Source organism: Punica granatum, chromosome 2, assembly GCF_007655135.1.
Source record: "Punica granatum isolate Tunisia-2019 chromosome 2, ASM765513v2, whole genome shotgun sequence".
NCBI classification, from domain to species: Eukaryota; Viridiplantae; Streptophyta; class Magnoliopsida; order Myrtales; family Lythraceae; genus Punica; species Punica granatum.
Window position 1 is genome coordinate 3111477 of NC_045128.1, and position 27576 is coordinate 3139052.

General features: G+C 39.7%; 2 protein-coding genes across 2 annotated transcripts in view; one reads left to right on the forward strand and one right to left on the reverse strand.

The window, feature by feature from the left end:
• Positions 1–932: 932 nt before the first annotated feature.
• LOC116196975 (acyltransferase-like protein At3g26840, chloroplastic) lies at positions 933–4414 on the reverse strand. The gene is made up of 11 exons (XM_031526950.1): positions 4333–4414; positions 3609–3736; positions 3414–3489; positions 3248–3307; positions 3030–3121; positions 2761–2874; positions 2292–2600; positions 1829–1914; positions 1622–1755; positions 1168–1220; positions 933–1025 (listed from the first exon to the last, which is right to left on the reverse strand). Exons 1-11 carry the CDS (start codon positions 4412–4414, stop codon positions 933–935), a joined length of 1227 nt encoding a protein of 408 aa, XP_031382810.1.
• A 189-nt stretch (positions 4415–4603) lies between these two features.
• The window catches only part of LOC116196982 (cell division cycle protein 48 homolog), a 53262-nt gene continuing 30289 nt past the window's right edge, over positions 4604–27576 (forward strand). Inside the window, exon 1 of the mRNA XM_031526958.1 lies at positions 4604–4685. Coding sequence (XP_031382818.1) covers positions 4604–4685 — 82 coding nt within the window. The remainder of the gene's footprint in view (positions 4686–27576) is intronic.

Consider the following 27576-nt stretch of genomic DNA (forward strand, 5'->3'; position numbering starts at 1 on the left):
ATAACAAAGATGTTTTAGATTCGATACTCGTCGTAAAAATATTAATATTTCTTTTATTAATTATTACAATTTTTATTTTATTGTTCATGGGACCTTTGTAACAAAAAAACAAAAAGAGTCATGTACTATTTTTTTATTTTCAAAATTATGTTTCATATTGTATTCACCTTTTTTTTTAAAAAAATTTCATTTTCAAATTAGTTTTACTTTTATTTGAAACAAAAAGTAAATAATCCTACAATGCCACATTTGCAGAATTGCACGAGTGTCAGATAGTTTGATTGACAAAAGGACCAAATGAAATGAAAAAATTATAATATGACATCGTAACGTGTTTACTATTTTAATTTAGATATTAAGTATTTTAATTAAATTATTTAATACTTTTACTATTTGTGATAAATTATACGAAATACTAAATATTTTAATCGTAATACTAAACAGTTAAATTGATAGCAGAAGAAATAAACACGTACTAATTCGGATTACTAAAATACTAAACACTTAAATTGAAATACTAAATACTTGAATTGAAAGTACTAAACGTGTCACCATAATATGGAGTCATGTTAGCAAAACCCAATGAAATGAGCATCATAACATACAGGCATATATGGAAAAATGAAATAAAAATAAAAATAATAAGAAAGAAGGATGAAACTGAACATTTGATCAAACTTAAGGGACCGAAAAAGTGTACTAAAGTATTCATAAAAATGGAATGAGCCTGCAGGGTAAAAGGAATCACAAGGTAACGTCGAGATCAGTTGAAAACCTACTCAACGATGTGCATTTATCTACGAACAATGACTCTACAAAGAAGATGTACATATATTCGTAAAGTAAAAATCGAGCGTTAAATTAATGTGCAAAACAGAAAACGAGATACGGCTCATCCCTAAGCACAATAGACATCCTTTTATATTTTTCCACTACGTTGGACGATCAAATCTTGCATTGTTCATCAGACTTGCGAGATGACTAGGAATCTCTGACCTCTGATTTAAACTGTCCAGTTGAGCTTTCTATGTTCAGCAAAAGTCATGGCTCCAACGTTTGAATCTCTGATGAAGAGCCACTGACTATCAGGTAGACCAGTCGAGAGAAGTTGCTTCGGTAGGGGTCGCATTCTCGCTTCGGTTTACGTTATGTGATGCATCTCCCTACCTCGGACTTGACTTCATGAGACTTGTCCCTGTCCCTCAGTTCTTGCTCTCTCCCTTCAGGATATATTTGCAAAGTAAAGAGAGAGATTGGTTTGAACAGCCACGGAGAAACGATTGCGTGACCACTCATAAAACTTGAGAATACCTCTGCCTACTTAATTTATCTAAAATGAACCGTTGAAAGTTAATCCCACATGGAAAAATAGAATAGAAAAGTATCAGTTTATAAAAAATTGAGTATCACGACCTATAAGCTTGAACTTTTGCGTGGAAAATGAGCCCCAATCTCTTATGGGTCCAGTGGATGTTTTACATGAACCGGGATTTAGAATCGTGTTACTACACCAGGTGCGATAAGCCAGTGACACTGACTTCAGTAATTCCATGATGTTATGGTCTGTATGTCATACAGTCATGTGTTGTTCCAATTTTTGTACCAAGTGAGCTGAGCATACCTTTGGTTTCTATTGGTTTTCCGAACATGAAGTAGAACCGCTCCGGGATCTTGGGCATAATTCCTGGAAGGTGCATATCTCGATTTGTTACCTCTCCAGTGACAGTGGTCCTGTCATCGTGATAGTAGGCTGAACTGGAAGAGATAATACAGCAATAAACTTCACGAGCAGTCAACACGAAACTATACTATACTATACTATACATACCACAGCCTCACAATCTCGTTATTCATTTCTCTTATGAGATTTCTCAAGTTCGGGATCTTCATTAGATCTTCGTAACCGACAGTTACCTGGCACAAGGAAGGCGGCAACCTATAATGTTAAAGTGTCAAAGTTGCCCTGCGACAGGAAGTAATTGAGCAAAACTAAGTCGCTGTAAGGACAGCTAAGTTTCACAGATGTCGAATGGATCGATGGTTTCTCTCAACAAGCAACAGAGGCAGAGTAGAAAATGAAGTTCTTTAGGCTTACTTGCGCTATATCATCTTCCCTGAACACCCAAAAGGGTACTATTTTGGCTCCAAATCGTGCTGCCATTCGGAAAAATTCAGCCTATTCTGGCCAGAACAACTTGTGTTCTTCACCCTTCAGAAAGTTGAAATTTGGGTACTTGAATGCCGAGACGTATCCATACTATATGAAGGGGGTAGGTAGAGACTTTATTTACCCCCTTATGAAGGGCTTCGCGATTGCCATCCGGGTATAGAAGGATGTGAGACTTCCTAGAGAGAAGTTTGAAATGGTTCATTCCTGAAACAGGAACAGCACCCATAATGCAGAATTTATCGTAAAATGATGGGTTGAGGCCAATGCATCCTTCCTTGTACTCGGCAAAGAGCAGCAGGTGAGCTATCCCGCGCACATGAATGTTTCTTTTGATCAAAATCCCAATAACCAACAGAACCAGTTGTAGTCCTAGTAACATGTGATAGCCCACAAGTAGGACTGGTCCTCCGAGGGAATCACAGCAAAACCTCTGATGATTTTTCCGTTCTCCAAAGTTGACAGCATCACAGGGGCGCTGATGTTACCTATCAACCCAAGAGCAAAAAGAGTTGTTCAAAATGTAACCCACAAACAAATCTAAGACTGTCAAGTTTATATGATCCACAGGCCTACTTGTTCGATTCGCAGACGTTTATGAACTCAGAGTAGGTTGGTGGCAAGTAGTCTGATATGTAGTCTAGGCTCTTCCGGCTACGATAGAAAAGAGCACACTTAATTGTGGTAACGAAGTCGAAGCCATCATCCTGTTACGTAGTAGCAATGTGAAATATGCCATAGGAATATTACATGAAACACATCGACATGAGGTGCATAGGCGGCATATGCACCATTCTGGATGGCCAGATGAAGCAAAGAGAGAGAGGGAGAGCAGGGACGTGTACCGAGAAGAGGAAATGACCTTTCTCCTCGTATCTGCGAATCTCGCATCTTTGTAGAGCACGATAAAGTCTTGAAGCCTCAGCTTGACTTGGCAGCAGTTGATCCCTTTCACTAGAATGATAAAGTGCAACATCAAGAAATTCTATTAATGGACGGTTGGATCACAAGATGCTCGGCGTAAATTTTCTATCGATGGTAGTTCTATCCACAGAAGTTCTCTGTCCTGAAAATTGCCACCGTTTCTTGTGACGGGAGTGCTTTCTCGGAAGTGGCCAGTCAGAGTCTTCAAAGGATCACCTGGAAGAGATATCATAAAAGATACTGATGAACTTGATTTAACGAGTTCATTGCGACATTCTCTAAATTCTGATGTACCAATTCATCGCGAAGATAGAAAGCGTACCTCTCATCAAGCAGAGTAAGTAAGGATGGGAAAGTTGAATTTGCTCCGGCATGAGTTCCGGCAAAGGTACGAGAGACTGTATTTGCAATGAGTTGAAAGAAACTGGAGAGGCAATGTGCAAAAATATGAAAACTCACGAGCAAGGTCGAGATATCCCACTTCGGTCCTCTTTGTAAAATCATACCAAGTCAGTACGATGAAGCAACCACTCGTAGTTTTCATTCGCTTGAACTTATGTGAAGGACAGTGTCGCCAGAAGACGACTGCACCTGGGTTAGCCAAAAGGAGCATGAGATCAAGCTCGGGGTTACATGCTGCTACAGCTAGTTTAAAAAATTCATTCTACAACCTGAAATTCAACAAAGAATAAGAATAAATATATAAAAATACTGAAAGAATATAATAGGAATATAAAATATAATTAATTAAATTTTCTTAATAAAAATTTAAAAATAAGCGATTTCCTCCCTTTAGAATATAATAAGTATCTTAATATAAATCGATGAGAAAGCACCATTTTTTATTTTTGATGATATGACGGTGTGAAAATTGGACTCGCACTTTATATATATTTATAAGTGATAACCCCACTTGGCAAGAAATCTCAAATCATCATAAATTAATGAGAAACTATGGCTAATACACAAAATTATAAAATATGGTTGGATTCACTACTTATAAATTTGGCTATTGGGCATGGTTAAGAAATTGCATTTACTTTTCAACTCCAACGACGTAAGAATTGTACCCTTTCTTCATATGATTATAGAACTTTTTAAACGATAAATAAGTTGACGACACTAAAGAATACTAACTTGGAGAGCTCTAACCAACCAACCGGGCAAAAAGAGAAGCAGAGGAGGATCATTCAGGCGAGACCCGCACTCCATGGGAGAGAACCACCGAGGTGGTCAGTCGCCTGGTCGGATCAAATCCTTAATGAGGTCGAGGAACTGCTCCAAGCTCTTCCTGGCCTCAGCATTCGATCCTTCATCCTCCATGAACGGCGAACCTCCGCTACTTCCACCTGTTGGCTTCCCAGCCTCCTTCCGGAGATGACCATTCTGACCGGGACTCTCCACGGGAGCTGGAGCAGAGGACAGCTGCTCCACAAATCGTCGGGTGCTGGAGCTGAGCGCCAGCCAGGGAACTATGGGAGCTGGATAGCCTAGTTTAGTGGAGTGGCGCGGATGGCGAGGGGAAGACACAAGCTCCACCTGCCGCCGCCATATGAGGGGATTGAGCTAAGCCGAGCTTCAGGGAGCGTAGAAGGTTGTAAGGAGGCTGTATGAGACGAGCCGCATCCCGTGGCGGGTCTCCCATAATTTTATAGGCAAAGCAAAAACTGACAGAAAAAATGATTAGACAATAAATTATGAAGGCGTGTTTCCCATGTTTATGTATGCTCTTGCTTGAGTATATATATATATTACATCCGGATATATATACGTTCGTATATGTTTGGAGTAAAGTTCACACCGGTTGGAAGATATATATTATTAGACCAAGCAAAGAGTGAGCCTCCTAGAAAAAAATTCATGAGGCATATTGCAATTTTCACTCGATCGAGCCTGGTACTGTGATAAGGTAATTGAACGACTAGCTAGGGAGCTTAACAGACTCGATCTGAAAGCTTTAGCAATTTTTGGGTCACTAAGGTCATCTATGCACATCAAACCAAACGTCGGCGCGAACCCGTATGTCACCCGGCCACAATATGTTACTCAAAACGAAAAGGGGAGTGTTTCTCGAAACTAAACTGATGGATAAAACAATTAGACAGATGTAAAAATCCTTTTGGAAAAAATTGAGTATAATTTGTCATAAGAAGAACAAAACCATCGCATCCAATATATATACCAGAAACTCAGAGTATCAACAACCTTTAATTGATGTTGTCTATGTTAGATAATGTCTGAAAAGAGGCACGACAGAGAATCGACAGCTTAACTCAGAGTAAATAAGTAAATTCCAATATATACCTATCAAAAAAAAAATCTAATGTAGACAACATCAACTGAAAGAGCTAACTGGATTCAGTTTGTTACGACACTCGTGATGAGAAAAGAGAATGCATGCAGTGATTGGATGGCTCGACTGGAGACTCAATTGTCACTTAGTTTCCACTTCTTCTCTAGTCCTCAGACCGGCATTAATTCACTACTTTTTGGCGATATTATTAGGACTTCCTTATCCCGCTTTTGGTTATTGTAATTTTCTTTCATCTTTATGTTTCATCATTCGAGCTTTTACTCCGATTAATCTACCGGAAAAAAAAAGAGCAAATGCTACGCATATGATTTCTAGCCATATGAATAATTCATTTCGAAATTTGGCTATATTACATAAACTAAATTTAACATTGGACTCAAAAATTGGATCCAAGACTAAATATGAAAACCATATTTTTTGTCTTTATCCCGTCACAGTCTTGCTCTTACTGATTCCTTTCTTTATTAGTCTATAATTGCATTCTTATTAATCCTTTTTCTATATAAAATAAAATTTATGGTAAAGTCTTTTTTTTCAATTTGGGACATTAATTAGTATTTGAAAAAGACTTAATTTAGAGAACAGTTATTTTTGTATGAGATGCATGTGTCTAATTAGCATTTTGCTTGAGTTAGATATTAAATTACATAAATTGGAAGAAAATTAGTTCAATCAGATATCCGTGGATCTAAAAGTTTTACTCAATGTACAATATAAATATAAATATATATATATATATATGAAAACAAAGCATGAGCCGAATTTATACGACTCTGCGTCATCAAAATAAAAAATGAAGCCTCTCACGTTGCCCACGTCATCAATTTACATTAAGGAAATTAATATATTCTTATAAAATGAGGAAATCACTTATATGAAGGAAATTTTTATATTCTTATGAAGGAAATCTAATTAATTAATTAATTATATTTTATATTCTTATTATTTTCTTTCAATAGTTTTATTTATTTATTTTTATTGTTTGGTTGAATTTCAGTTTGTAGAATGAATTTTTTAAACTAATTTCTTTTTCGAACTATTTTTTTCGATATTAAATGTGTTTAATAAAATATTTATTTCAGTTTTAATTAACAATACGAATAAGTTTTGATATTTCTAGAATTCTATATTAAATTCCATAGTAATTGTCCGTGCAACGCGTGAGTTTTCATCTAATTTAATTCAAATGAAGTTGAATTTTTTATACAAATATTAAATGGATCACGGTTGAAGAAAAATGGAATCCCGTCTATGACCATTCATACTGGTAAAATCAAGTGTAAATATTAATTAATTCAATATTTTCATTTAAAAATACAATAGAATGATTGTACTATAATTAGTATTAACAACTTACAAAATTATATGAAAGCGCACATTCTCTCACATTATGCCATTTTGAGTTCCAGTAATTCTTGTAGAAAAGCCATTTCATTCATTAAATCAAACTAATATGCGCAGGCTAATTACTCCGGTTAAGGAATTAATCGTTGGATAGTATTGGGACGATATTATAAAAAAATAATATATATAAACGACAAAATGAACAAATTATAGTCAACAAAGATATATTTCTCATTATTTAAATGAGCAAAATTAAAATTAAAAAAAAAACTCATCTCTAGAATTATTACTCTCCAATAAAAATATTTAAATTTTCATCTCCATATAAATCAAGAAGCAAAATAATATTTTTTGAAATTAATCATATCTAAGTTTGCATGCAATATCAAGTAATTACTACAAGTCAATCATAAATTTATCTAAATATGGACTTCCAATTGAAAAGTTATTTATTTTTTTGTATTATTGGTGTAATTACCTCTAAAGAGCAACTGACTTGTGTACGCAATTGGAAAATATGTTTGTATTTTAAGGTGTTGTAACAATTTTTTAACTTCTATATATAACTAGTGCTAGTTCCACGGGGCGCAATGGAAGCGAAAAAGGAACAGAAATTCAAAATTTCCTACCCGTGAAACTAATTCCAAGACCTACTAGAAGAATAAGAGTAAATAAAAACGTACCTGGAATATTTAAAGTTGTCGACCGAGCGTCCCACGCGTGACGCCTCTACTGGAATCCACACCGACTTTGTCGACGAGTCTCGAGATCGGCGAGATGCGGCTGCTAGCGACCAACACTCGAAAGAAACACCGATGCGACACCCGAAATTTTAGACTAATGGACCTAATTTGAGTTGAACAATTCAACCAAAATATATATATATTTTATAGCACACATATATGCCGTAATATATTATTAGCATATATATATATATGTGTGCGTTTTATATATAAGCATATATATAGAATCATGCTTACTGCCCCTTTTTATAAGCAATATGGGGGGGGGGGGGGTGAAGATGACATCCCAACCGATGTGGGATTTAGGGAATTAGGTTCCCTTATGAATGTGTCCTTACACATGTTATCACATAAAAGCCATGTGTCACCATATAATCGTGCATCAATTTGGTCCATTTAATCTAATAAATCGAGTCTAATTAATCGACAAATTTAATCTCATTAAATATCCAATTAATTAGTCGCACCATAAATCATCTAATCTCTATTAGAATTTTATTGTTCAAAATATCTCGTCAATTTAGTCGTAGTGTGTGACCCTGTAGGGTTCCCAATTACGTTGACAGTAATATCAAAATCTCTATTTCAATATTACAAACAGTGAGTGGCATCTAGCAATGCATCACTGTTACTCAAGTAATCGGAAAGTCAATTTCTCGACGAACCTGTGACCTCCGTTACCGTGTAATATAATCCCTTTGTCCTCTATATCTCTATTGAGCCCAAGGCATGGTCGATGACATCCTTGTATGGCTCAATATCTCTTTTCTTGTTTACGGGTAAGTCTATCAGAACAAATGAGCTCGATATCATTATATCGACTCATTTGGGTATGCATACACTTTTAGACTTAACCACCAAGTGGCCGTGAGATATCGCTCCCGTTTCGTAGGAGGGACAAATCCTATCTTGATCACTCACATTCCTCTCCATGCTGTGGTATACCCAATAACTGTCTTTATAACCATCCTGTTACAGTGGCGTTTGACAGTATCAAAGTATATGACATTACATGTAGGAATCTATGGTGACCTCAAGTCAAAGGACCATTACACTATAGTCACTTTGAGATATGCTAATGACAGTCACGTAACAACCCATGTAGCAATCTCATGGCGGATCAGTCCTATACACATTACTCTTAATGTATACATGTGGTGTGATTTGATATCTCCATATCCATGACCTATGAGATTTGATCATCAATCAACACTTACACTAATCTAACCGTATTATCGTTGTCCTAATTAACGATAATACTTTGACTATGGACATTTAGGAATAATGTTCAGTAATTATAGGATCTCACAATCAAGTCACACTTGATGCCTATTGAACCTACTATTCCAAGGACATTATGTGTAAAATCATATTTAGCGCAATCTACACAATAACAGATATGCCTCGTAATATAATGAAATACATGTCATATTACAGAACTGATGATAGATTGCATCTAGGGCATACACCAATTCCCAACAATCTCCCACTTGCACTAGAGCCAATCTGGCATCTGTCTAATGCCAATAGATCTAGTGTGAGCCTCGTGCTTGCGCTGCACAAGAGGCTTCGTAAGTGGATCTGCGAGATTCTCATCTGTTGGTATTCTGCATATCTTCACATCTCCTCTGTCAATAATCTCGCGAATGAGATGGAAGCGCCTGAGTATATGTTTGGATCGTTGGTGAGACCTGGGTTCCTTAGCTTGCGCAATGGCTCCATTGTTGTCACAATAGAGATCCACTGGGTCTGCGATGCTAGGAACCACAATCAAGTTCTGTTATGAACTTCTTGATCCAAACGGCCTCTTTGCAGCGTTAGAGGCAGCAATATACTCGGCCTCTGTGGTAGAGTCGGCTACTGTCTCCTGTTTGGAACTCTTCCAACTCACCGCACCTCCATTCAGGCAGAAAACACATACCCTGACTGCGATCTACTGTCGTCCTTATCGGTCTGGAAGCTAATCGGTGTAACCTCTTACAACGAGCTCTTCTTCGCTTCCATATACCAAAAACATCTCCTTAGTCCTTCGTAAGTACTTAAGGATGTTCTTTACTGCAATCCAGTGTCTTTCACCTGGATCTGATTGGTATCGACTCGTCATACTCAAAGCATACGAGACATCTGATCGAGTGCATAACATAGCATACATGATAGATCCAATAGCTGACGCATATGGAATCCTATTCATTCTGTCCCTCTCCTCTCGAGTAGAAGGACTCTGAGCCTTCGAAAGGCTTATGCCATGTGTACATAGGCAGCGACCCTTTCTTAGAATCCTGCATGCTAAAGCGCCGAAGCACTTTATCTATGTATGCACTCTGACTTAGGCCAAGCAGTCTCTTGGATCTATCTCTATAGATCCTAATACCTAGCACGTAGGTAGCTTCGCCTAAGTCCTTCATAGAGAAACACCTTCCCAACCAAGTCTTCACAGACTGTAGGGAAGGAATGTCATTCCCAATCAGAAGTATGTCGTCTACATACAACACCAGGAAGATTACTACGATCCCACTAACCTTCTTGTAAACACAGGGTTCATCTTCATTCTTGATGAAACCAAACTCTTTGATTGCATCATCAAAACAACGAAGATTCCAGCTCCTAGAAGCTTGCTTCAGTCCATAAATAGACGTTGTAGCTTACAAACCTTTCCGGCACAATGTGGATCGACAAAACCCTCAGGTTTGTGTCATAAACACATCCTCGAGGAGCTTCCCGTTCAGGAAAGCAGTTTTGACATCCATTTGCCAGATCTCATAATCATAATAAGCTGCAATTGCAAGCAAGATCCTGATGGATTTAAGCATAGCTACCGGGGAAAAGGTTTCGTCATAGTCAACACCATGAACTTGTCTGAAACCTTTTGCCACAAGTCGGCCCTTAAAGGTAATCACATTACCGTCCATGTCAGTCTTCTTCTTGAAGACCCACTTACACCAATGGGTTTTGCCCCTTCAGGTGGATCAACCAAAGTCCATACTTGGTTAGTGTACATGGACTCCATCTCAGATCTCATGGCCTCCAGCCATTTCTCAGAGTCTGGGCCTATTACAGCTTCCGCATAGGTTGTAGGCTCATCATTATCTATGAGCAATACGTCATTGTCTTGAGTCACGAGAAATCCATATCTCTCGGGCTCATGACGTATCCTACTAGACCTACGAGGCTCCTGTGTCACCTGTGTAGAAGATTGTGCCACAACAACTTGTGGTACTTGTTCTGCAACATCGCCCGTCGATTGGTCAATGTCATTTTGTGGTAGAACTTCCCCAAGTTCTAATTTCCTCCCACTAGTTCCTTTGGAAGAGAACTCTTTCTCAAGGAATACCGCAGTTCGAGCGACAAACACTTTGCCCTCGATGGGATTATAAAAATAGTATCCTCGAGTTTCCTTAGGATACCCCACGAAGTAACATTTGTCCGATTTAGGGCCAAGCTTATCCGAAGACAATCTCTTCACATAAGCTTCGCAACCCCATATTTTAGAAAAGACATCTTGGGACGTTTCCCATACCACATCTCATATGGTGTCCTTTCAACTGATTTCGACGGAGCATTGTTTAATATGAGAGAGCTGTCTGTAGAGCATATCCCCAGAAGGAGTCAGATAAGTTTGCATGACTCATCAAGATCGAACCATATCTAATAAAGTTCGATTCCTCCTCTCAGCTACACCATTCCATTGTGGTGTTCCAGGTGGAGTCAGTTGAGATAAAATCCCACACTGTTTAAGATAGTCAGCGAACTCATAGCTCAAAATATTCACCTCCTCGATCTGATCGAAGAACTTTAATGCTCTTACCCAACTGATTCTCCACTTCATTCTTAAATTCTTTGAACTTTTCAAAGGATTCAGATTTGTGTTTCATCAAAAACACATATCCAAATCTACTGAAATCATCAGTAAATGTAATGAAGTAGAGATACCCACCTCTAGCAAGCTTGTTCACTGGTCCACATACATCGGTATGTATGAGAGCCAAAAGATCACTAGCTCGCTCACCTTTTCCGGTAAAAGGGGCCTTAGTCATTTTCCCCATTAAGCAAGGTTCGCATGTCTCGATCGATTCTAAATCAAACGAGTCCAGTAATCCATCCTTATGGAGTCTAGAGATGCGATTCTCGCTAATATGGCCTAAACGACAATGCCAGAGGTAAGTCGGATTCGAATCATTAGATTTGAGCCGTTTGGTTTCCACATTATAAATAGGCGTATCTAGATCAAGAACATACAGACCATTACTTAAATGTGCACTGCCATAATATACATCATTCATGTACATAGAACAACACTTGTTCTTTATAGTGAAACAAAATCCCTTCTTGTCCAAACAAGAAACAGATATTATGTTTCTACTAATAGCAGGTACATAATAACAGTCATAAGATCTAATACAAGCCCAAGTAAGTAAAACTAGGTGATAAGTCCCTACAGTTAATGTAGCAACTCTTGCTCCATTTCCAACTCGTAGGTCCACCTCGCCCTTTGTCAACGATCTACTGTCCTTTAGGTCCTGCATATTTCCACAAATATGAGCACCACATCCGGTATCTAATACCCAAGATGTAGAAGTAGTAGATACATTAATCTCTATAACATGGATACCTGAAGTGGAAGTCTCACTTCCCTTCTTCTTCTTCAACTCTTCCAGGTATATCTTACAATTCCGCTTCCAATGTCCAGTGTTGCCACAATGGAAGCAGTAATCATTCTTCGCCACCTTGGCTTTAGGCTTCAACGCACCCAAGTCAAATTGGATGCACCTTTAGCCTTCTTGCCTTTACTCTTGCTCTTGCCCTTTCTTTTGGTCCCTTGGACCATTAGAACGGACGTCCCCTTGCTGATATCATGCTCAGCTGTTCTCAACATGCTAAGCAGTTCAGGCAATGGTTTATTGTAGTCATTCATATTATAGCTCATAATGAACTGACTATAACTGCTGGGCAGCGACTGTAGGACTAAATCTGTGGCCAACTCTTGACCAAGAGGAAATCCCAGTCTTCCCAGAGTCTCAACGTACCCAATCATCTCGAGTACATGAAGACCCACCGGGCTACCCTCAGTCAACCTTGCCTGAAAAAGTGCTTTAGAGATCTCGAATCTCTCATGTCGGGCCTGCTCTTGATAGAGCTGCCTGAGATGCACGATCATATCGTACGCCTTCATGTTTCTCGTGTTGCTTCTGAAGCTCCGAGTCCATGGTGACTAACATGAGACATCCGACGTTTACGGCATCATCATGATGCTTACTATAAGCATCTTCTCAGCTTGGGGAGCATCGTCAGGCGGGTGGCGCAAGAAGAGGTTGCTCTAAGACATATAGCTTCTTTTCTTGGGTGAGAACAATTCTCAAGTTTCGATACCAACCAAGGAAATTATTCCCTGACAGTTTGTCCTATCAAGGACGGATCGCAAACAGAAAGTACTAGAAGTGCTCCCTGCCATGGTAACTACCATAGAATATACAAAATAAGTATTATGACACAACAATATTTAATGAGGACTTTATAAATATTGCTCCCACTATTTATATCAAATCAATGACCCTCAACATTGATTCAGAGAATATCATTCTCATAGTAGCTCAAGATCCATATCTCACCAAGCTCTGAGTCAGCGAGGGCTGATTCACCCAGAACTTGCTATTTAGGTAGGGAACTCACTTTCCCATTGCATCACATGCAACTCTTGATTAGTTGAGTGAATAACTCCTTATTCAAATCTATCTTATAGATCGATGCCCAACTACATGCCTCTGAACTCCTAATCCTATTAGGCTTGCTCAGTTAAGTCCGACCCACTGGTAAACACAACGTCTTACTAAGATAGATAAGGGCATCCTGCGAAGGCAAGGTCTACACACTCATCGATCTTGGTCTTGACGAGCGTTACACGGTGGAATGGATATGGACTTAATATTTTGAGGGATTTGATTAACATTTAATCGATCTCACTATACACTATTATGTAACTATTACATAATAGTCCACACGTATAACTATTATACTAACACAACTAGGACATAGTCCATGTCTAACAGTCATGCACCGCAAATATCAAAACATAATCATACCAGTACCAAGCATAAAATCATATTTTATGCTATTATCTACTCAGATTCTAACTAGCTAGGCTCTGATACCAATTGCTAGTTCCACGGGGGCAACGGAAGCGAAAAAGGAACAGAAATTCAAAATTTCCTACCCGTGAAACTAATTCCAAGACCTACTAGAAGAATAAGAGTAAATAAAAACGTACCTGGAATATTTTAAAGTTGTCGACCGAGCGTCCCACGCGTGACGCCTCTACTGGAATCCACACCGACTTTGTCGACGAGTCTTCGAGATCGGCGGTGCTAGCGACCAACACTCGAGAAGAAACACCGATGCGACACCCGAAATTTTTCAGACTAATGGACCTAATTTGAGTTGAACAATTCAACCCAAAAAATATATATTTTATATGCACACATATATGCACGTACATATATTATTAGCATATATATATAATATGTGTGCGTTTTATATATAAGCTATATAGAATCATGCTTACTGCCCTTTTTATAAGCAATATGGGGGGGGGTGAAGATGAAATCCCAACCGATGTGGGATTTAGGGAATAATGGTTCCCTTATGACATGTGTCTTACACATGTTAATCCACATAAAAGCCATGTGTCACCATATTAATCGTGCATCAATTTGGTCCATTTAATCTAATAAATCGAGTCTAATTAATCGACAAATTTAATCTCATTAAATATCCAATTAATTAGTCGCACCATAAATCATCTAATCTCTATTAGATGTTTTTTATTGTTTCAAAATATCTCGTCAATTTAGTCGTAGTGTGTGACCCTGTAGGTTCCCAATTACGTTGACAGTAATATCAAAATCTCTATTTCAATATTACAAACAGTGAGTGGCATCTAGCAATGCATCACTGTTACTCAAGTAATCGGAAAGTCAATTTCTCGACGAACCTGTGACCTCCGTTACCGTGTAATATAATCCATTGTCCTCTATATCTCTATTGAGCCCAAGGCATGGTCGATGACATCCTTGTATGGCTCAATATCTCTTTTTCTTAGTTACCGGGTAAGTCTATCAGAACAAATGAGCTCGATATCATTATATCGACTCATTTGGGTATGCATACACTTTTAGACTTAACCACCAAGTGGCCGCGAGATATCGCTTCCGTTTCGTAGGAGGGACAAATCCTATCTTGATCACTCACATTCCTCTCCATGCTCTGTGGTATACCCAATAACTGTCTTTTAAACCATCTGTTACAGTGGCGTTTGACAGTATCAAAGTATATGACATTACATGTAGGAATCTATGGTGACCTCAAGTCAAAGGACCATTACACTATAGTCACTTTGAGATATGCTAATGACAGTCACGTAACAACCCATGTAGCAATCTCATGGCGGATCAGTCCTATACACATTACTCTTAATGTATACATGTGGTGTGATTTGATATCTCCATATCCATGACCTATGAGAATTGATCATCAATCAACACTTACACTAATCTAACCGTATTATCGTTGTCCTAATTAACGATAACTTTGACTATGGACATTTAGGAATAATGTTCAGTAATTATAGGATCTCACAATCAAGTCACACTTGATGCCTATTGAACCTACTATTCCAAGGACATTATTGTGTAAAATCATATTTAGCGCAATCTACACAATAACAGATATGCCTCGTAATATAATGAAATACATGTCATTACAGAACTGATGATAGATTGCATCTAGGGCATACACCAATTCCCAACAATCTCCCACTTGCACTAGAGCCAATCTGGCATCTGTCTAATGCCAATAGATCTAGTGTGAGCCTCGTGCTTGCGCTTGCAAGACAAGAAGGACTTCTAAGTGAATCTGCGAGATTCTCATCTGTGTATTCTGCATATCTTCACATCTCCTCTGTCAATAATCTCGCGAATGAGATGGAAGCGCCTGAGTATATGTTTGGATTGTGGTGAGACCTGGGTTCCTTAGCTTGCGCAATGGCTCCATTGTTGTCACAATAGAGATCCACTGGGTCTGCGATGCTAGGAACCACATCAAGTTCTGTTATGAACTTCTTGATCCAAACGGCCTCTTTTGCAGCGTTAGAGGCAGCAATATACTCGGCCTCTGTGGTAGAGTCGGCTACTGTCTCCTGTTGGAACTCTTCCAACTCACCGCACCTCCATTCAGGCAGAACACATACCCTGACTGCGATCTACTGTCGTCCTTATCGGTCTGGAAGGCATCGGTGTCGGTGTAACCTCTTACAACGAGCTCTTCTTCGCTTCCATATACCAAAAAAACATCTCCTTAGTCCTTCGTAAGTACTTAAGGATGTTCTTTACTGCAATCCAGTGTCTTTCACCTGGATCTGATTGGTATCGACTCGTCATACTCAAAGCATACGAGACATCTGATCGAGTGCATAACATAGCATACATGATAGATCCAATAGCTGACGCATATGGAATCCTATTCATTCTGTCCCTCTCCTCTCGAGTAGAAGGACTCTGAGCCTTCGAAAGGCTTATGCCATGTAACATAGGCAGCGACCCTTTCTTAGAATCCTGCATGCTAAAGCGCCGAAGCACTTTATCTATGTATGCACTCTGACTTAGGCCAAGCAGTCTCTTGGATCTATCTCTATAGATCCTAATACCTAGCACGTAGGTAGCTTCGCCTAAGTCCTTCATAGAGAAACACCTTCCCAACCAAGTCTTCACAGACTGTAGGGAAGGAATGTCATTCCCAATCAGAAGTATGTCGTCTACATACAACACCAGGAAGATTACTACGCTCCCACTAACCTTCTTGTAAACACAGGGTTCATCTTCATTCTTGATGAAACCAAACTCTTTGATTGCATCATCAAAACGAAGATTCCAGCTCCTAGAAGCTTGCTTCAGTCCATAAATAGACCGTTGTAGCTTAAAAACCTTTCCGGCACAATGTGGATCGACAAAACCCTCAGGTGTGTCATATAAACACATCCTCGAGGAGCTTCCCGTTCAGGAAAGCAGTTTTGACATCCATTTGCCAGATCTCATAATCATAATAAGCTGCAATTGCAAGCAAGATCCTGATGGATTTAAGCATAGCTACGGGGGGAAAAGGTTTCGTCATAGTCAACACCATGAACTTGTCTGAAACCTTTTGCCACAAGTCGGCCCTTAAAGGTAATCACATTACCGTCCATGTCAGTCTTCTTCTTGAAGACCCACTTACACCCAATGGGTTTTGCCCCTTCAGGTGGATCAACCAAAGTCCATACTTGGTTAGTGTACATGGACTCCATCTCAGATCTCATGGCCTCCAGCCATTTCTCAGAGTCTGGGCCTATTAAAGCTTCCGCATAGGTTGTAGGCTCATCATTATCTATGAGCAATACGTCATTGTCTTGAGTCACGAGAAATCCATATCTCTCGGGCTCATGACGTATCCTACTAGACCTACGAGGCTCCTGTGTCACCTGTGTAGAAGATTGTGCCACAACAACTTGTGGTACTTGTTCTGCAACATCGCCCGTCGATTGGTCAATGTCATTTTGTGGTAGAACTTCCCCAAGTTCTAATTTCCTCCCACTAGTTCCTTTGGAGAGAAACTCTTCTCAAGGAATACCGCAGTTCGAGCGACAAACACTTTGCCCTCGATGGGATTATAAAAATAGTATCCTCGAGTTTCCTTAGGATACCCACAAGTAAAGTAACATTTGTCCGATTTAGGGCCAAGCTTATCCGAAGACAATCTCTTCACATAAGCTTCGCAACCCCATATCTTTAGAAAAGACATCTTGGGACGTTTCCCATACCACATCTCATATGGTGTCCTTTCAACTGATTTCGACGGAGCATTGTTTAATATGAGAGTAGCTGTCTGTAGAGCATATCCCCAGAAGGAGTCAGATAAGTTTGCATGACTCATCAAAGATCGAACCATATCTAATAAAGTTCGATTCCTCCTCTCAGCTACACCATTCCATTGTGGTGTTCCAGGTGGAGTCAGTTGAGATAAAATCCCACACTGTTTAAGATAGTCAGCGAACTCATAGCTCAAATATTCACCTCCTCGATCTGATCGAAGAACTTTAATGCTCTTACCCAACTGATTCTCCACTTCATTCTTAAATTCTTTGAACTTTTCAAAGGATTCAGATTTGTGTTTCATCAAAAACACATATCCAAATCTACTGAAATCATCAGTAAATGTAATGAAGAAGTAGAGATACCCACCTCTAGCAAGCTTGTTCACTGGTCCACATACATCGGTATGTATGAGAGCCAAAAGATCACTAGCTCGCTCACCTTTTCCGGTAAAAGGGGCCTTAGTCATTTTCCCCATTAGCAAGGTTCGCATGTCTCGATCGATTCTAAATCAAACGAGTTCCGTAATCCATCCTTATGGAGTCTAGAGATGCGATTCTCGCTAATATGGCCTAAACGACAATGCCAGAGGTAAGTCGGATTCGAATCATTAGATTTGAGCCGTTTGGTTTCCACATTATAAATAGGCGTATCTAGATCAAGAACATACAGACCATTACTTAAATGTGCACTGCCATAATATACATCATTCATGTACATAGAACAACACTTGTTCTTTATAGTGACAAAAATCCCTTCTTGTCCAAACAAGAAACAGATATTATGTTCTACTAATAGCAGGTACATAATAACAGTCATAAGATCTAATACAAGCCCAGTAGGTAAAATTAGGTGATAAGTCCCTACAGTTAATGTAGCAACTCTTGCTCCATTTCCAACTCGTAGGTCCACCTCGCCCTTTGTCAACGATCTACTGTCCTTTAGGTCCTGCATATTTCCACAAAATATGAGCACCACATCCGTATCTAATACCCAAGATGTAGAAGTAGTAGATACATTAATCTCTATAACATGGATACCTGAAGTGGAAGTCTCACTTCCCTTCTTCTTCTTCAACTCTTCCAGGTATATCTTACAATTCCGCTTCCAATGTCCAGTGTTGCCACAAGGAAGCAGTAATCATTCTTCGCCACCTTGGCTTTAGGCTTCAACGCACCCAAGTCAAAATTGGATGCACCTTTAGCCTTCTTGCCTTTACTCTTGCTCTTGCCCTTTCTTTTGGTCCCTTGGACCATTAGAACGACGTCCCCTTGCTGATATCATGCTCAGCTGTTCTCAACATGCTAAGCAGTTCAGGCAATGGTTTATTGTAGTCATTCATATTATAGCTCATAATGAACTGACTATAACTGCTGGGCAGCGACTGTAGGACTAAATCTGTGGCCAACTCTTGACCAAGAGGAAATCCCAGTCTTCCCAGAGTCTCAACGTACCCAATCATCTCGAGTACATGAAGACCCACCGGGCTACCCTCAGTCAACCTTGCCTGAAAAAGTGCTTTAGAGATCTCGAATCTCTCATGTCGGGCCTGCTCTTGATAGAGCTGCCTGAGATGCACGATCATATCGTACGCCTTCATGTTCTCGTGTTGCTTCTGAAGCTCCGAGTCCATGGTGACTAACATGAGACATCCGACGTTTACGGCATCATCATGATGCTTACTATAAGCATCTTTCTCAGCTTGGGAGCATCGTCAGGCGGTGGCGCAAGAAGAGGTGCTCTAAGACATATAGCTTCTTTTCTTGGGTGAGAACAATTCTCAAGTTTCGATACCAACCAAGGAAATTATTCCCTGACAGTTTGTCCTTATCAAGGACGGATCGCAAACAGAAAGTACTAGAAGTGCTCCCTGCCATGGTAACTACCATAGAAATATACAAAATAAGTATTATGACACAACAATATTTAATGAGGACTTTATAAATATTGCTCCCCTATTTATATCAAATCAATGACCCTCAACATTGATTCAGAGAATATCATTCTCATAGTAGCTCAAGATCCATATCTCACCAAGTTCTGAGTCAGCGAGGGCTGATTCACCAAGAACTTGCTATTTAGGTAGGGAACTCACTTTCCCAATTGCATCACATGCAACTCTTGATTAGTTGAGTGAATAACTCCTTATTCAAATCTATCTTATAGATCGATGCCCAACTACATGCCTCTGAACTCCTAATCCTATAGGCTTGCTCAGTTAAGTCCGACCCACTGGTAAACACAACGTCTTACTAGATAGATAAGGGCATCCTGCGAAGGCAAGGTCTACACACTCATCGATCTTGGTCTTGACGAGCGTTACACGGTGGAAGGATATGGACTTAATATTTTGAGGGATTTGATTAACATTTAATCGATCTCACTATACACTATTATGTAACTATTACATAATAGTCCACACGTATAACTATTATAAACACAACTAGGACATAGTCCATGTCTAACAGTCATGCACCGCAAATATCAAACATAATCATACCAGTACTAAGCATAAAATCAATTTTATGCTATTATCTACTCAGATTCTAACTAGCTAGGCTCTGATACCAATTGCTAGTTCCACGGGGGCAACGGAAGCGAAAAGGAACAGAAATTCAAAATTTCCCCCGTGAAACTATTCCAAGACCTACTAGAAGAATAAGAGTAATAAAAACGTACCTGGAATATTTAAAGTTGTCGACCGAGCGTCCCACGCGTGACGCCTCTACTGGAATCCACACCGACTTTGTCGACGAGTCTTCGAGATCGGCGGTGCTAGCGACCAACACTCGAAAGAAACACCGATTGCGACACCCGAAATTTCAGACTAATGGACCTAATTGAGTTGAACAATTCAACCCAAAAATATATAATTTTATATGCACAATATATGCACGTACATAATATATTAGCATATATATATAATATGTGTGTTTTATATATAAGCATATATATAAGAATCATGCTTACTGCCCCCTTTTATAAGCAATATGGGGGGGGTGAAGATGAAATCCCAACCGATGTGGGATTTAGGGAATTAAGGTCCCTTATGACATGTGTCCTTACACATGTTAATCCACATAAAAGCCATGTGTCACCTTAATCGTGCATCAATTTGGTCCATTTAATCTAATAAATCGAGTCTAATTAATCGACAAATTTAATCTCATTAAATATCCAATTATTAGTCGCACCATAAATCATCTAATCTCATTAGATGATTTTATTGTTTCAAAATATCTCGTCAATTTAGTCGTAGTGTGTGACCCTGTAGGTTCCCAATTACGTTGACAGTAATATCAAAATCTATTTCAATATTACAAACAGTGAGTGGCATCTAGCAATGCATCACTGTTACTCAAGTAATCGGAAAGTCAATTTCTCGACGAACCTTGTGACCTCCGTTACCGTGTAATATAATCCCTTTGTCCTCTATATCTCTATTGAGCCCAAGGCATGGTCGATGACATCCTTGTATGGCTCAATATCTCTTTTCTTGGTTTACCGGGTAAGTCTATCAGAACAAATGAGCTCGATATCATTATATCGACTCATTTGGGTATGCATACACTTTTAGACTTAACCACCAAGTGGCCGCGAGATATCGCTTCCGTTTCGTAGGAGGGACAAATCCTATCTTGATCACTCACATCCTCTCCATGCTCTGTGGTATACCCAATAACTGTCTTTATAACCATCCTGTTACAGTGGCGTTTGACAGTATCAAAGTATATGACATTACATGTAGGAATCTATGGTGACCTCAAGTCAAAGGACCATTACACTATAGTCACTTTGAGATATGCTAATGACAGTCACGTAAAAACCATGTAGCAATCTCATGGCGGATCAGTCCTATACACATTACTCTTAATGTATACATGTGGTGTGATTTGATATCTCCATATCCATGACCTATGAGATTTGATCATCAATCAACACTTACACTAATCTAACCGTATTATCGTTGTCCTAATTAACGATAATACTTTGACTATGGACATTTAGGAATAATGTTCAGTAATTATAGGATCTCACAATCAAGTCACACTTGATGCCTATTGAACCTACTATTCCAAGGACATTATTGTGTAAAATCATATTTAGCGCAATCTACACAATAACAGATATGCCTCGTAATATAATGAAATACATGTCATATTACAGAACTGATGATAGATTGCATCTAGGGCATACACCAATTCCCAACAATCTCCCACTTGCACTAGAGCCAATCTGGCATCTGTCTAATGCCAATAGATCTAGTGTGAGCCTCGTGCTTGCTTGCGCTGCACAAGAGGCTTCGTGTGGATATCTCGAGATTCTCATCTGTTGGTATTCTGCATATCTTCACATCTCCTATCTGTCAATAATCTCGCGAATGAGATGGAAGCGCCTGAGTATATGTTTGGATTGTTGGTGAGACCTGGGTTCCTTAGCTTGCGCAATGGCTCCATTGTTGTCACAATAGAGATCCACTGGGTTCTGCGATGCTAGGAACCACATCAAGTTCTGTTATGAACTTCTTGATCCAAACGGCCTCTTTTTGCAGCGTTAGAGGCAGAAGCAATATACTCGGCCTCTGTGGTAGAGTCGGCTACTGTCTCCTGTTTGGAACTCTTCCAACTCACCGCACCTCCATTCAGGCAGAACACATACCCTGACTGCGATCTACTGTCGTCCTTATCGGTCTGGAAGCTAGCATCGGTGTATGTAACCTTACAACGAGCTCTTCTTCGCTTCCATATACCAAAAACATCTCCTTAGTCCTTCGTAAGTACTTAAGGATGTTCTTTACTGCAATCCAGTGTCTTTCACCTGGATCTGATTGGTATCGACTCGTCATACTCAAGCATACGAGACATCTGATCGAGTGCATAAATAGCATACATGATGAGATCCAATAGCTGACGCATATGGAATCCTATTCATTCTGTCCCTCTCCTCTCGAGTAGAAGGACTCTGAGCCTTCGAAAGGCTTATGCCATGTAACATAGGCAGCGACCCTTTCTTAGAATCCTGCATGCTAAAGCGCCGAAGCACTTTATATGTATGCACTCTGACTTAGGCCAAGCAGTCTCTTGGATCTATCTCTATAGATCCTAATACCTAGCACGTAGGTAGCTTCGCCTAAGTCCTTCATAGAGAAACACCTTCCCAACCAAGTCTTCACAGACTGTAGGGAAGGAATGTCATTCCCAATCAGAAGTATGTCGTCTACATACAACACCAGGAAGATTACTACGCTCCCACTAACCTTCTTGTAAACACAGGGTTCATCTTCATCTTGATGAAACCAAACTCTTTGATTGCATCATCAAAACGAAGATTTCCAGCTCCTAGAAGCTTGCTTCAGTCCATAAATAGACCGTTGTAGCTTACAAACCTTCCGGCACAATGTGGATCGACAAAACCCTCAGGTTGTGTCATAAACACATCCTCGAGGAGCTTCCCGTTCAGGAAAGCAGTTTTGACATCCATTTGCCAGATCTCATAATCATAATAAGCTGCAATTGCAAGCAAGATCCTGATGGATTTAAGCATAGCTACCGGGGAAAAGGTTTCGTCATAGTCACACCATGAACTTGTCTGAAACCTTTTGCCACAAGTCGGCCCTTAAAGGTAATCACATTACCGTCCATGTCAGTCTTCTTCTTGAAGACCCACTTACACCCAATGGGTTTTGCCCCTTCAGGTGGATCAACCAAAGTCCATACTTGGTTAGTGTACATGGACTCCATCTCAGATCTCATGGCCTCCAGCCATTTCTCAGAGTCTGGGCCTATTACAGCTTCCGCATAGGTTGTAGGCTCATCATTATCTATGAGCAATACGTCATTGTCTTGAGTCACGAGAAATCCATATCTCGGGCTCATGACGTATCCTACTAGACCTACGAGGCTCCTGTGTCACCTGTGTAGAAGATTGTGCCACAACACTTGTGGTACTTGTACTGTTCTGCAACATCGCCCGTCGATTGGTCAATGTCATTTTGTGGTAGAACTTCCCCAAGTTCTAATTTCCTCCCACTAGTTCCTTTGGAGAGAAACTCTCTCAAGGAATACCGCAGTTCGAGCGACAAACACTTTGCCCTCGATGGGATTATAAAAATAGTATCCTCGAGTTTCCTTAGGATACCCCACGAAGTAACATTTGTCCGATTTAGGGCCAAGCTTATCCGAAGACAATCTCTTCACATAAGCTTCGCAACCCCATATTTTAGAAAAGACATCTTGGGACGTTTCCCATACCACATCTCATATGGTGTCCTTTCAACTGATTTCGACGGAGCATTGTTTAATATGAGAGTAGCTGTCTGTAGAGCATATCCCCAGAAGGAGTCAGATAAGTTTGCATGACTCATCAAAGATCGAACCATATCTAATAAAGTTCGATTCCTCCTCTCAGCTACACCATTCCATTGGGGGTTCCAGGTGGAGTCAGTTGAGATAAATCCCACACTGTTTAAGATAGTCAGCGAACTCATAGCTCAAATATTCACCTCCTCGATCTGATCGAAGAACTTTAATGCTCTTACCCAACTGATTCTCCACTTCATTCTTAAATTCTTTGAACTTTTCAAGGATTCAGATTTGTGTTTCATCAAAAACACATATCCAAATCTACTGAAATCATCAGTAAATGTAATGAAGTAGAGATACCCACCTCTAGCAAGCTTGTTCACTGGTCCACATACATCGGTATGTATGAGAGCCAAAAGATCACTAGCTCGCTCACCTTTTCCGGTAAAAGGGGCCTTAGTCATTTTCCCCATTAAGCAAGGTTCGCATGTCTCGATCGATTCTAAATCAAACGAGTCCCAGTAATCCATCCTTATGGAGTCTAGAGATGCGATTCTCGCTAATATGGCCTAAACGACAATGCCAGAGGTAAGTCGGATTCGAATCATTAGATTTGAGCCGTTGGTTTCCACATTATAAATAGGCGTATCTAGATCAAGAACATACAGACCATTACTTAAATGTGCACTGCCATAATATACATCATGTACATAGAACAACACTTGTTCTTATAGTGAAACAAATCCCTTCTTGTCCAAACAAGAAACATATTATGTTTCTACTAATAGCAGGTACATAATAACAGTCATTAAGATCTAATACAAGCCCAGTAGTAAAACTAGGTGATAAGTCCCTACAGTTAATGTAGCAACTCTTGCTCCATTTCCAACTCGTAGGTCCACCTCGCCCTTTGTCAACGATCTACTGTCCTTTAGGTCCTGCATATTTCCACAAATATGAGCACCACATCCGGTATCTAATACCCAAGATGTAGAAGTAGTAGATACATTAATCTCTATAACATGGATACCTGAAGTGGAAGTCTCACTTCCCTTCTTCTTCTTCAACTCTTCCAGGTATATCTTACAATTCCGCTTCCAATGTCCAGTGTTGCCACAATGGAAGCAGTAATCATTCTTCGCCACCTTGGCTTTAGGCTTCAACGCACCCAAGTCAAAATTGGATGCACCTTTAGCCTTCTTGCCTTTACTCTTGCTCTTGCCCTTTCTTTTGGTCCCTTGGACCATTAGAACGAACGTCCCCTTGCTGATATCATGCTCAGCTGTTTCAACATGCTAAGCAGTTCAGGCAATGGTTTATTGTAGTCATTCATATTATAGCTCATAATGAACTGACTATAACTGCTGGGCAGCGACTGTAGGACTAAATCTGTGGCCAACTCTTGACCAAGAGGAAATCCCAGTCTTCCCAGAGTCTCAACGTACCCAATCATCTCGAGTACATGAAGACCCACCGGGCTACCCTCAGTCAACCTTGCCTGAAAAAGTGCTTTAGAGATCTCGAATCTCTCATGTCGGGCCTGCTCTTGATAGAGCTGCCTGAGATGCACGATCATATCGTACGCCTTCATGTTCTCGTGTGTGCTTCTGAAGCTCCGAGTCCATGGTGACTAACATGAGACATCCGACCGTTACGGCATCATCATGATGCTTACTATAAGCATCTTTCTCAGCTTGGGGAGCATCGTCAGGCGGTGGCGCAAGAAGAGGTTGCTCTAAGACATATAGCTTCTTTTCTTGGGTGAGAACAATTCTCAAGTTTCGATACCAACCAAGGAAATTATTCCCTGACAGTTTGTCCTTATCAAGGACGGATCGCAAACAGAAAAGTACTAGAAGTGCTCCCTGCCATGGTAACTACCATAGAAATATACAAAATAAGTATTATGACACAACAATATTTAATGAGGACTTTATAAATATTGCTCCCACTATTATATCAAATCAATGACCCTCAACATTGATTCAGAGAATATCATTCTCATAGTAGCTCAAGATCCATATCTCACCAAGCTCTGAGTCAGCGAGGGCTGATTCACCCAGAACTTGCTATTTAGGTAGGGAACTCACTTTCCCAATTGCATCACATGCAACTCTTGATTAGTGGAGTGAATAACTCCTTATTCAAATCTATCTTATAGATCGATGCCCCACTACATGCCTCTGAACTCCTAATCCTATTAGGCTTGCTCAGTTAAGTCCGACCCACTGGTAAACACAACGTCTTACTAAGATAGATAAGGGCATCCTGCGAAGGCAAGGTCTACACACTCATCGATCTTGGTCTTGACGAGCGTTACACGGTGGAAGGATATGGACTTAATATTTTGAGGGATTTGATTAACATTTAATCGATCTCACTATACACTATTATGTAACTATTACATAATAGTCCACACGTATAACTATTATACTAACACAACTAGGACATAGTCCATGTCTAACAGTCATGCACCGCAAATATCAAACATATCATACCAGTACCAAGCATAAAATCATATTTTATGCTATTATCTACTCAGATTCTAACTAGCTAGGCTCTGATACCAATTGCTAGTTCCACGGGGGCGCAACGGAAGCGAAAAAGGAACAGAAATTCAAAATTTCCTACCCGTGAAACTAATTCCAAGACCTACTAGAAGAATAAGAGTAAATAAAAACGTACCTGGAATATTTAAAGTTGTCGACCGAGCGTCCACGCGTGACGCCTCTACTGGAATCCACACCGACTTTGTCGACGAGTCTTCGAGATCGGCGGTGCTAGCGACCAACACTCGAAAGAAAACCACCGATGCGACACCCGAAATTTTCAGACTAATGGACCTAATTTTGAGTTGAACAATTCAACCCAAAATATATATTTTATATGCACACATTATATGCACGTACATATATATATTAGCAGATATATAATATGTGTGCGTTTTTATAATAAAGCATATATATAGAATCATGTACTGCCCCTTTTATAAGCAATATGGGGGGGTGAAGATGGAAATCCCAACCGATGTGGGACTTTAGGGCTAAGGTCCTATGACATGTGTCCTTACCCACATGTTAATCCACATAAAGCCATGTGTCACCATATTAATCGTGCATCAATTTGGTCCATTTAATCTAATAAATCGAGTCTAATTAATCGACAAATTTAATCTCATTAAATATCAATTAATTGTCGCACCATAATCATCTAATCTCTATTAGATGATTTTTTGTTTCAAAATATCTCGTCAATTTAGTCGTAGTGTGTGACCCTGTAGGTTCCAATTACGTTGACAGTAATATCGAAATCTCTATTTCAATATTACAAACAGTGAGCGCATCTAGCAATGCATCACTGTTACTCAAGTAATCGGAAAGTCAATTTCTCGACGAACCTGTGACCTCGTTACCGTGTAATATAATCCCTTTGTCCTCTATATCTCTATTGAGCCCAAGGCATGGTCGATGACATCCTTGTATGGCTCAATATCTCTTTTTCTTGGTTTACCGGGTAAGTCTATCAGAACAAATGAGCTCGATATCATTATATCGACTCATTTGGGTATGCATACACTTTTAGACTTAACCACCAAGTGGCCGTGAGATATCGCTTTCCCGTTTCGTAGGAGGGACAAATCCTATCTTGATCACTCACATTCCTCTCCATGCTCTGTGGTATACCCATAACTGTCTTTATAACCATCCTGTTACAGTGGCGTTTGACAGTATCAAAGTATATGACATTACATGTAGGAATCTATGGTGACCTCAAGTCAAAGGACCATTACACTATAGTCACTTTGAGATATGGCTAATGAAAGTCACGTAACAACCCATGTAGCAATCTCATGGCGGATCAGTCCTATACACATTACTCTTAATGT

What these genes read in the sequence shown, in the direction of transcription:
- LOC116196975 (XM_031526950.1), bottom strand. Translation starts at nt 4,414, where the DNA reads ATGGAGGATGAAGGATCGAATGCTGAGGCCAGGAAGAGCTTGGAGCAG. An exon ending in TCGCAGATACGAGGAGAAAG is followed by an intron (nt 2,875 to 3,029) that starts GTCATTTCCTCT and finishes ACTACGTAACAG; the next exon opens with GATGATGGCTTCGACTTCGT. An exon ending in CCTACTCTGAGTTCATAAAC is followed by an intron (nt 2,601 to 2,760) that starts GTCTGCGAATCG and finishes AAAAATCATCAG; the next exon opens with AGGTTTTGCTGTGATTCCCT.